The sequence below is a fragment of the Xenopus laevis genome, chromosome 3S (assembly GCF_017654675.1).
Source record: "Xenopus laevis strain J_2021 chromosome 3S, Xenopus_laevis_v10.1, whole genome shotgun sequence".
In the NCBI taxonomy this organism is placed as follows: domain Eukaryota; kingdom Metazoa; phylum Chordata; class Amphibia; order Anura; family Pipidae; genus Xenopus; species Xenopus laevis.
Genome location: NC_054376.1, coordinates 105682100 through 105694281, shown reverse-complemented (window position 1 = coordinate 105694281; position 12182 = coordinate 105682100). Strand labels below are relative to the sequence as shown.

General features: G+C 38.7%; 1 protein-coding gene across 2 annotated transcripts in view; it reads left to right on the top strand.

Annotated features, from left to right (window-relative positions):
* Positions 1–2234: 2234 nt before the first annotated feature.
* ubtd2.S (ubiquitin domain containing 2 S homeolog) overlaps positions 2235–12182 on the top strand; it is a 69497-nt gene continuing 59549 nt past the window's right edge. The window contains 1 exon segment of one of the 2 annotated variants that reach the window (NM_001094450.1): positions 2235–2396. In NM_001094450.1, the coding sequence (NP_001087919.1) occupies positions 2327–2396 (70 nt within the window). In that variant the 5' untranslated portion in view covers positions 2235–2326. 2 annotated transcript variants of the gene reach the window in all.

Below are 12182 nucleotides of genomic sequence, written 5' to 3'. Positions count from 1 at the left end.
CTTCTTTAACAAGGTTTTTGATGCTCTTCTATTTATTTGTCAGGAGTTTTGCTCTGTAAACATAGAGCCATAAAGTTCGACAACTTGGCAGCTGGAATAGGGTGGAACAATGAGACTCTTGTTGCTGCCTTTTGACAAGGGCTTTCTAAGTATCTGAAGAATGAAGTAACTGCTCAGGACTTGCCTCAGGGTTTGAAAGATCTGGTGGGCCTTTTATAACATTGACACTTGGCTATGTAAACACAGTCTGTGAAGAATTGTTCCTTTAGGACTGTCTTTTTTTGCCATGTGATTAGCCTCTTACTGTTACTTCTTCTGCTGCCTTTAAGGTTGAGGCGTTCAGCTTATGTCTCTTTTTACTCAAAGTCTGTTTCCTTTGAAACCTTTTTGAAGTGTTGGTAAATTGGAAACTTTATGGAAGCATTGTATTCCTTGTTCCTTGTGGCCTTATTCTCAGCACTGGATTTGCAAATGAGGTGCCCCTAGGCTGGCTGTCTCCTTCACCCCTACCCCCAAAGATCACGCCCCCTACCCCCCAACGCGCTCACGCAATTAATAACTCACCTATTGCTGTATTGTCTGTAACTCCACTCTCTGTGTCTGGAAATATAGATATCCATGTTTTATATACTGAAATTATTGCTCTAGCCTAAAGTTTCAGCTTGTCAATAGCAGCAATGATCTAGGACTTCAAACTTGTCACAGGGGGTCACCATCTTGGAAAGTGTCTGTGACACTCACATGCTCAGTGGGCTCTGAGCAGCTGTTGAGAAGCTAAGCTTAGAGGTTGTTGCAAATTATCAAGCAGAAGATGAGGTTTGTTTGTAATAAAAGCTGATGCTACAGGGCGGATTATTAAATTCTGATGCTAATTGCACTAATTCTGTACTGTCATGTAGTAATTACCTGTATTAATTACTAATCAGCCTTATATTGTTCTATGTGTACTGTATATTGTGAGTGTGTCCCTAAGCTCAGTAAGTGACAGCAGCACAGAGCATGGGCAGTGAATCAGCAGAAAAGAAGATGGAGAGCTACTGGGGCATCTTTGGTCCTTTACTGCTAAAAGGATGTGGTTGCCTTGAGCTGGTACAGAAGCACAAAACATAATGTACAACATTTCCTGCTACTTCTTTAGTTTAACTTTCCTTGTACTTTAACGGGATGGTTCACCTTTTAGGTACAATGGCCAATTCTAAGCATAATGCCTCCTACTGCTCATGTGCCACCAAATACAGGAAGAAGAGCGCTCGGGCGAAGATGGCGCCCGTGAACTCCGCAAGGGAGGACCTGCACGGAGGGGTGACTAACATGTTAGGGGCACTTGCCGGGGGGAGGTAGGCCGGGGGGAGGAGCGAGGGGGGCCTCTGCAGGGGAGGGGAGAGGGATTTTTGTGCCTAGGGGGTTGAATTCTCCTTTAAATCCAATTCTCAAAAGAGCAAACAGATTTTTTTTATATTCAATTTTGAAATCTGACATGGGGCTAGATATTTTGTCAGTTTCCCAGCTGCCCCCAGTCATGTGACTTGTGCCTGCACTTTGGGATGGAACTACATTCTGCCAGGCTGTTATTTCTCCTACTTAATGTAACTGAATCAGTCTCCGTGGGACTTGGATTTTACTATTTAGTGTTGTTTTTAGATCTACCAGGCAGCTGTTATCTTGTGTTAGGGAGCTGTTCTGTGGTTACCTTCCCATTGTTCTGTTGTTAGGCTGCTTGGGGTGGCAGGCAGGGGGTGATATCACTCCAACTTGCAGTAGAGCAGTAAAGAGTGACTGAAGTTTATCAGAGCACAAGTCACATGACTGGGGGCAGCTGGGAAACTGACAATATGTCTAGCCCCATGTCAGATTTCATAATTGAATATAAAAAAAATCGGTTTGCTCTTTTGAGAAATGGATTTCAGTGCACGATATACTTTATTTAGTAGTCAGTAGCCATCGTTCTCATTCTATGTATGTTACCCTTATTTTACAGAGGAAGAACACTTTTAAGTTAAAAGGTAAACGCCTGTTCCAGTCAGTGTAGCGACTATACTAGTACATGAACTCGCCATGAATTACAGAGAACTTCCAGTAAACTGCACCACACACATCCACTGTCTGAACAGAATTCCAAATGTCACAGCAACGTCACAGAGAACGGGGCGGGGACTGTACTAACAACTGGGAGGTGAGTGCGTGACGTCACCTGCGCGGATACGCGCAATTATTCCCCTTTACTGTCCGTGCCCGCTTTCGGGGCTGCGCTGCGTGAGCGCGCCCGCCTGCCTCTTTGAAGGCGAGAGAGCGGTAACGGCCGAGCCTGCCCCCGCCGGCGGCACCCATGGGAGGGTGTGTGGGAACTCACCACGACTCCTCGGGAAGCCTGAACGAGAACTCAGACGGGACCGGAGGTGGGTGAGGAAAGGAGAGATGGTGGAGGATGATTGGGAGGGAGATCAGGGGGAGGAAGGGAGATAGGGAACAGATCCGCTGCTCTTTTGTCTCATATTGGCCCGATGCACAGAATCACCCCCTGTGGTGGACTGTACCAATCTGCTTCTCCGCTTAACCCCTCCTGACAGTCAAAGTGGCAGCACCCACCATTCCTGAAGGGCCCTAACAGCTGAGCTAGTCCTTATGGCTTGTTCAGTGCTGCACATAGTAACCAACATGAATGAACCTGTGCCAGTAGCCGGGGATACACCGTTTTCTTCATTAATAATAATAATAATAATAATAACAACATATCTGCCTCTACTGCTGCTAATAATAGGCACAATCTACTTATCTGTCTGATTATATGTGTATAATATACAGCTCTGTGCTTTCATGATTCATTGCTTTATTCCAGCAGGTAGAATTAAATGGTTATACAAAAAAGACAATATGTTGATATAGTGAATAAAGTACCCACTCTTGTAAATTATAAGGATATTATAAGGTGTTTTTATACAGGTCATGGAACTCCAAGGTAACTTCTAATATCCTCATATTTTACAACTGGGGGTACTTTATTTATTATAATACACAAATTTTAGTGAGTCATGTGACAGAAATGACATCACTACTCACCGTTTATAACTGATGACATCAGAACTTGTATAAGGATATAATACACAAAAGCCATGAATATCTTGTAATTTATATCCTTATAAACGGTGAGTAGTGATGTCATCGGTTATAAACGGTGAGTTCTGATGTTATTTCTGTCACATGACTGAAACTTGTGTATTATAATAAATAAAGTACCCCCAGTTGCAAAATATGAGGATATTAGAAGTTACCTCGGAGTTCCATGACCTGTATAAAAACACTCGGCCTTCGGCCTCGTGTTTTTATATGGTCATGAAACTCCTTGGTTACTTATAATATCCTTATAATTTACAAGAGGGGATGCTTTATTCACTATAACATTTACAAGATATTCATGGCTTTTCTGCATTATATGTGTATAATATACAGGTCTGTGCTTTCATAATTATTTGCATTATTCCAGGAGGTAGAATCAAATGGTTATACAAAAAAAATCGACAATATATATAGTGATTAGTGAAAGTACCCCTATTGTAAAATATAATGATATTATAAGTCACAGAGGAGTTCCATGACCATATAAAAGTATGAGGCGAAGGCCGAGTGCTTTTATATAGGTCATGGAACTCCGAGGTAACTAATATCCTCATAGTTTCTAACAGGGGGTACTTTATTATAATACACACGTTTTAGTGAGTTATGTGACAAAAATGACACCACTAGTCACTGTTTATAAGGTTATAATTGACAAGATATTCATGACTTTTGTGTATATATATATATATATATATATATATATATATATATATATATATATATATATATATATATATATATATATATATATATATATATATATATATATATATAAAATCATGGGAGGCTACATATGGGTCACAGACAGGGCACTTTTCCTTTAAATGTGACACAACCCCCCCAAAAAAAAAAAATATGTTTTTTTCCCAATGAAAGAAATTGTAATTGTTTGCAGCTCTCCAAGATACGTTCATTGCAACTTTTTAACAGTTTTAAAGTTATTTATAACTATTACTGAATATTTAGAGCAGTATATATCTGTCTCCTGTTCTCTGCCCTGGGATGCTCTTGACTTTTGAAACTATGTAGCAGAAGCCAAAAAGATTAACTGATGTGAAAGAAGCATGGTTGACTTCAGCTACAATGTGACAGCACCAGCAGTGCAGAAAAAGGACAGACCGACGATACTTCCTATGAATATTTTTTTTCTATGAAAATTGTATTTTGGAGTCTAATATGTGCGCATATATATATATATATATATATATATATATATATATATATATATATATATATATATATATATATATATATATATATATATATATATATATATAAACAGTGCCTATCTTTTTTTTAAAGAGATGTGGTAGGGGATAGTAGAGAGGTCCTCCTTCCTTCCATTCATTCTGTACAAGAAAGTATTCTGGCACAGTATTCTGCAATTCAACTATTTGTGAAGGGATGCTGGGAGTTCCAGTGAAAGTAGAAAGGCTGAACATTATAGATACCCCCTCAGCCAAAGCAAAGCTAGCTCTGTGTCTGCTACTAATGAAATTCAGATTGTCCACCTGGGTAACTCAACTCCACATGGGCCTTCTGAGATCAATGTGACCGTTATTGTCCCATCACTGTCAGAAGAAGAAGAAAACTAACCTTAAACTGTCACGTCCTACTGCCATCCTGCTATTAAAACTCCAGCAGTAAAATCAGTTTGCCTTTAGTTATATAAAGGTTGTGCCGCCATTTATAATGCCTTTATTACTTGGGGAAGAAGCCCCCCGGATGCGTGCTTGTGTTTTCATTTGATAGGATTTATTTCTGGACTATACTTTACTCAGCTGGCAGATTGGCTGAACGTTGTCATGAGAGTTATATAATAAATGTTTCTGTCAGTATTCTCCATTTTTTAACCTTGTACACAGTCAACGGATCTTGCCTTGCTGGCCTAACGGATCTACTTTCATTTTGATAAAGGCCTTAATTCATTCTGACACAGATGTGAAAGTCTAGCACGTAGGGAAGCTGACCCGCTGCAAGGCAGATATTCCTTGAACTGTGCAGCTTTAAACATCTGCTAGTCTGGCACCCACATGCTCTGCTGCTGCATTTCACTCCCACCCTTCAATGCCACAAGCTTGATTTGTCACTTTAATTACTCTAACAGGCATACGTACCGCCAACTGTCCACGATTGTTAAGGGCAGACGGGGAAACACAATAGTTGGCATATGTTTTTGTGAACTTATGTGTTTGTCCCCATCATGCTGAAGTTCTTTGTTAGACGTGGACTGTCCTTCCGACGCATTTCATCCCACAATGTCCAAAGCACTGCCATTGGCTGAATGTGGCCCATTGCATGCCTGATAACTCGCTTTTAATGTATTCATCAGGTCTGGATATATATATATATATATATATATATATATATATATATATATATATATATATATATATATATATATATATATATATATATATATATGTGTGTGTGTGTATATATGTATATATATATATATATATATATATATATATGTGTGTGTGTGTATATATGTATATATATATATATATATATATATATATATATATATATATATATGTGTGTGTGTATATATGTATATATATATATATATATATATATATGTGTGTATATATATATATATATATATATATATATATATATGTGTATATATATATGTGTATAATATATATATATATATATATATATATATATATATATATATATATATACATATATATATATATATATATATATATATATATATATATATATGTATATATATATATGTATATTTATAAATGTATAACTCGGAAAATTGTCTGATTGCTTAATAAAGTTGGGCAACCGGGCATTGTTGTGTTAAGAGGGAATTGTGGGTTTGCAAATTTTGCTCAAATACAACATCTAGGGTCATCTGACTATTGTAAGTTGAAAAGCAGCTGCAGAACTGCTGATCTTAAACCCAAAACATTTAATTTTGCCTAATAAAAGCAATTCCAAAGAACATTCCAGTATATGTGTATTTACAGGAGAAGGAAAGGCTCTATTTACTTGAGAGTGTCAAAAATTAGGCACCTCCAAGTGATATAACTGTATATACTTGCCTCACACCCGGGCCAGTGCTCCTATCAGCAGAAAACTGCACCGGCCCGGGGTTCTTCCAGCGAGCACCACCGTGCGTTCAGCTTTCGGCTTCTTTCATCACACGAGTGGCAGTAGCGCAAAAAGCCAAATGTTAAAGGGGAACTATTGCAAAAATGAAATATAAACTTCATCATACTGAAATATGTAACTTTCTAAATATAAACAATTAAAAATTCTGTACCGTTTCTGAAATAATCAAGTTTATCTTCACTATTCCTCTCTCAGCATCTGTTTCTCTTCATTCTGTCTTCATTCAGGAGTTGGGTGTCAGATATTCATTGACAGTTAAGCTGGCCATAGACGCGACGATTCTTCTTGCCGAACGACCGATTTTAGGGAAGCCCGACCAATCCTTCGAAATTATCGTGCGGTTAGTGGGATTCGAACGATCGTACATCTTACGATTTTTCGGCCGACATCTGTCAGGAAATTGATCGGCCAGGTCAAAAAATTCTGAGAAGATCGTGGTCTCACGATCAGGATCTGATCTTTTAAAAATCTCAACATCTATGGCCAGCTTAAGATCCAATATATCTTATAGGGGAGGCTTCTTTTTGCCTAGAAGATGTATTAGAGCTCTCTCTATTAAAATCACCAGACATCATGTCTCTCTGTATGCAGAATTTATGCAAAAGCAGTTATTTGTTAGATTTTGTTTGTACTGGAATCAGTTATTTGAATGAGCTCTAATATATCTGCTAGGAAAGGAGCCCCCCCCCCCCATAAGATAAATTGGATCTAACTGCCAATTACTATCTGACATCCAACTGCAGCAAGAAGCGAGAATGAGGAGAAACAGATGCTGAGAGAAGGATAGCGAACATAAACTTGATCTTTTCAGAAATGATGCAGAATATTCAATTGATTGTATTTCCAAAGATTCTTAATTCATTATGCTTGAGCTTACATGAAATTTCAATTTTTGCGATAGTTTCCCTTTAACGAAGAACTTGTTCTGCTGCGCTTGCATCTGCCCCAGGAAATTTGAAAAAAAAAAAAGAAAGAAAGCCAATCGCTACGTGGTGCTTTCTGGAATAACCCCTGGACCGGTGCAGTTTTCTCCTGATATATACAGTATATATAATATATATATATATATATATATATATATATATATATATATATATATATATATATATATAAATCACTTGGGGTAGTAAAAAAGTAAATAGGCCTTTTCATTTCCATTAAATGTGTATTATTTGCAAGTAACCACTGCTGAAAGCAGTGTTTGGCTGTTTTCTTCTAATCTCCAACTTGTAGAAGAGTGAAATCTTTTCAAAACCGGCAGAATAATACTTATAGCAATTACGTTTACAAACAATGTCAAAACCACTGGGCATTTTTAATAAATGGATGTTGGAAAGCTTTTTCTTTCATTAGGCAAAAGTCAAATTTTTGTCCAAAAGGGCGGTTGCGCTAAAATGGATCAAAATGTTGCAGTTATTTATTCAATTAATGAATTCATTAAAGGGGTTGTTCAGTTGGTTTCAAATAGTTCACCAGAAATAAAGACTTTTTCCAATTACTTTCTATTTTTTATTTGTGACTGTTTTTCTAATATTGAAGTGTAAAGTTTCATTTTTCACATTCGAAAGCAGCTCTGGGAGGGAGGGGGGTCGCCGACTCTTTAACTGTTCTAAATTGATACATTTAGTTGATACATTTGTTATCTTTGTCCCTGCTGAGCAGAATCCCTGAATTTCATTAAAGGCAGCTGTTAGATTTGATACAATAGTTGCTAATATTCAACAGATGATGCTGCTGAAAAATGTATCGAGTAAATGTAGCAAATTATAACAGTTCAGATGCTCCTGTATCACTGAGCTGCCAGACTCAAACACCAACTTTAAACTTACATTATGGGAAAACGGTAAAAAATAAAAGATGGAAAGCGATTGAAAAAAAGTCTTTGCTTATGGTGAACAATCTAAAAACAACTGAACTGAAAAAGGAAAACAACCCCTTTAAAGGCACACTTGCAGGGTCGGACTGGCCCGGGCCCCCCTCCGGCACCCCCTGCCACTCCGGTGCCGGGAATGTGTATGTGCATCAGTGCACACGAGTGCACGTTAGTGCGCTTGCATGCTGCGCAACGCTAGTGAAATTTAGATTTTGTCGCGGGCTACTGGGAAGCAGATCTGGGCTGGTGGGGCCCACAAGAGACTGGGGCCCACCAGGTTTTACCTACCTGTATTAGACATTTGCACTGCCTTTCCAGCCCAGCATAACCGCTACCTGCTGAGCTCAGTCAAGACAAACCACCACTCCACTGGGAAGCCATCTGTATAAGCAAACCCCTACTTTCCCAAAGATGATGCCTTTGTTAGGTTTTGTGATGAGGAACAGTTTATGATACAGAAAACTCAGCGGACTGCTGATTTGTTTTCATTGTGCTAATACAAACAGGAAGTAGAATGTGACATTAATTAAAGTTTCACATTTAAAGGGATACTGTCATGGAAAAAAAAAAAATCAAAACACATCAGTTAATAGTGCTGCTCCAGCAGAATTCTGCACTGAAATCCATTTCTCAAAAGAGCAAACAGATTTTTTTTATATTTAATTTTGAAATTTGACATGGTGCTAAACATATTGTCAGTTTCCCAGCTGCCCCCAGTCATGTGACTTGTGCTCTGATAAACTTCAGTCAATCTTTACTGGTCTACTGCAAGTTGGAGTGATATCACCCCCTCCCTCCCCCCCCCCCAGCAGCAGAACAATGGGAAGGTAACCAAAAAGCAGCTCCCTAGCACAAGATAACAGCTGCCTGGTAGATCTAAGAACAGCACTCAATAGTAAAATCCAGGTCCCACTGAGACACATTCAGTTACATTGAGTAGGAGAAACAAAAGCCTGCCAGAAAGCAGTTCCATCCTAAACTGCTGGCTCTTTCTGAAAGCACATGACTTGGCAAAATGAACTGAGATGGCTGCTTACCAATATAACAACTAAAGAAATATACACTTGCTGGTTCAGAAATGAAATGTTATATTGTTAAGTGAATTATTTGTAGTTTTAACAGTGTAATTTATAAATAAAAGCTACATCATAAAAATCATGACAGAATCCCTTTCTCTTTTTTTTTTTTTTTTTTTTTTTTTAAATGCAATATATTGATTACAGATACTGAAATTGATATCCAGGGCCGGATCTAGGGGTACTTCTTAAAGGGTTTTCCCTCACTGTGTGCCCTCCCTCTCTGCCATTCTCCTGTCACAGGGGACCCCGCTGCCCACTACATCCCCAGGGTAAACTTTTTTCTTTACACGGCCTTTCCATAATTCGGAGCTTTCTGGACTATGGGTTTCTGGATAACTGATCCCATGCTTGTATTTTATATGCATTAACGACTAAATAAAACTGTATTAATAAAAGTGCCAGTTACCCTAACATGAACATAATGCTCCTATAAATTAATTATTTTTATGGAGATGTGTATATTCTTCTAGGGGGAAAAATGTAACTGTGTTTGATTCACTGGACTGGATTATTTGGGGGAATAATGGTTTTGACTTGGCTTGTAGTTTCTGCCACCACTGCATAACTGAACTCGTTGGCGCTGATAATGACAGTGTGGTACGTAAACCCTTGTGCAGCAATAAAAACTCCAGAAATGGCCTCTGCTTATTTAGCAAGCTCCATGACACTTGAGAGCAGTGTGATTTCAGCAAGTTTTACACACCATTTACAAAGCCTTGCCTTTGTAAGCAGATCCTAATACTAATGTAGGTTTGTCCTTCCTCAGAATGAGTATGAGGACTGAGTGTAAATGCAAGCCTTAGTGACGTATACTGTATATGTATCTAGAATGCTTATGTTGTCTTTTTATATGATGCTGAACATAATATTATTCATATTAATGCAAGAGAGGAGATATTTTTGTTATAATTGCATTACTTTTCTAGCCAGTACTGTCACAATGGACCATTTTTTGGCACAGTGTATTATTGACAGCTTTGCTTAAGGTTGTGGTCCTCGTAAGCAACATATTGTTTTCCAACCCCTTGGATGTTGCTCCCAGTGGCTTCAAAGAAGGTGCTTATTTTTCAATTTATGGCTTGGAGACAAGTTTTGGTTGCATAAAAACCAGGTTTGCAGCCAAGCAGAACCTCCTGTAGGCTTTCAGTCCACATAGGATTACCAAATATCTTACTTGGCACCTCCAGGGACTTTTTTTATGCTTGTGTTGCTCCTCAACATTTTACATTTAAATGTGGCTCACAGGTAAAAAAAAAAGATTGTGGGCTCATGGCTTAAGGCAGGGGTCTCCAACCTTTTTTACCTGTGATCCACATTCAAATGTAAAAAGAGTTGGGGAGCAACACAAGCATGGAAAAAGTTCCTGGGGTGACAAATAAGGACCATGATTCGCTATTTGGTAGCCCCTATGTGGACTGGCAGCCTACAGGAGGCTCTAACTTGGCAGTATACTTAGTTTTTATGCAATTAAAACTTGCCTCCAAGCCTGGAATTGAAAAATAAGCACCTGCTTTGAGGACACTGAGAGCAACATCCAAGGGGTTGGAGAGCAACATATTGCTCACGAGCTACTGGTTGGGGATCACTGGTTAAAGTATTGGAGACCTTCTTTTTCTTAGAAAAATGAGGATGGGGGCTATTCTGGACAGCTTACCCTTTCATGTGGATGTGCTGATTGAACAGTGTTTTTCATATACCAATATTGCGATTCTAGTGAGTCCCATCAGGCCCAGACTGGCAATCTGTGGGTTCTACAATAGAAATCTGGCTCTCGCACACCCTTTGAGAAGATTATTACAATGATGTCTGCTGCACAACGGTAGAGGTCTGGCAACCCCAAATCCAATCTAGAAGCAAAACAATCCAAAGGCACACAGAGCTGATGCAAGCAAGGAACACCTTGCACGTTTAATGCGGAAGTGCAGTGCAACGTTTCGGGGGCACGCCCCGTATGCTTGACATAGGGGCGTTCTGGCAAATGCCAGAGGGGCTGCTGTAAGTTGCCATAGACATTTATTTATTGAGCTGGGTGGGGGGGGGCTGTTTGGGCCTCTGTGAACCTGAAACGCCAGGGCCTATTTTGATTCCCAGTCCAGACCTTAGGCCCATGTTAGTATTCCTTGCATTAGTTCTAAGCTGAATTGTACTTTACAGTTGTTCTGGTCTTTCTGTGAGCTGAGATGTGACCCCCTTCACCCACCACATCTCTTTAAAGTAATGTCCAGTACAGGTGCATCTAATTTGATAAGCACTTTTTCCTGACGTGCGAGTATTGGGTTTATGCCATATTTAGGAATGTGGTTTTTGGTAGTCTATTGAGACAAAGGTCATTTTATATTGTAATTATTGCAAAAGTTTTGTTATTTATTATTGACAAAAATTACAGCATAAATAATTTTTAAAGTCCAATGTACATGTGAGTGAAAGAGGAAAAAATGCTCAGCATTAGTGACGAGCGTAATTTTTCGCCCCGTTTTGCCTCAAAAACGATGGCCATAGAATGGGTAAAAAAAAAAGTTGCACATAAAAAAAAATTGATGCCCCACATCGCGCAACATAAAAAATTGACGCCCATAGACATCAGTGCATTTCTGGAAATTCTCGCAGTTTCCTGAATTTCGCCCATCACTACTCAGCATATCTACAGGACCATTTTTATAACCCATATTAACTATTGCACATCGTACAATTCACTGTGCACACAAACAAACCATACTTATTTGGTCACATGAGCCAATTAACAGACAGAGTTGTGTCTTTTGCTTCAACAATTCTTCCTGTTACACTTAGAGCTGCAGTATTTCTGGTCAGGTGATCTCTGAGGCAGCACACAGACCATCACAAAATGGTGGCTGAAGGCAAGAGATGTAAAATGGCAAGATTTACTTATACATAGACCAGTTTGGTAAGAATCTTTAATATGCCACTTAATATGATGTAAACTTATACCACTTACATGATATAAACTATATGTTGCTTAA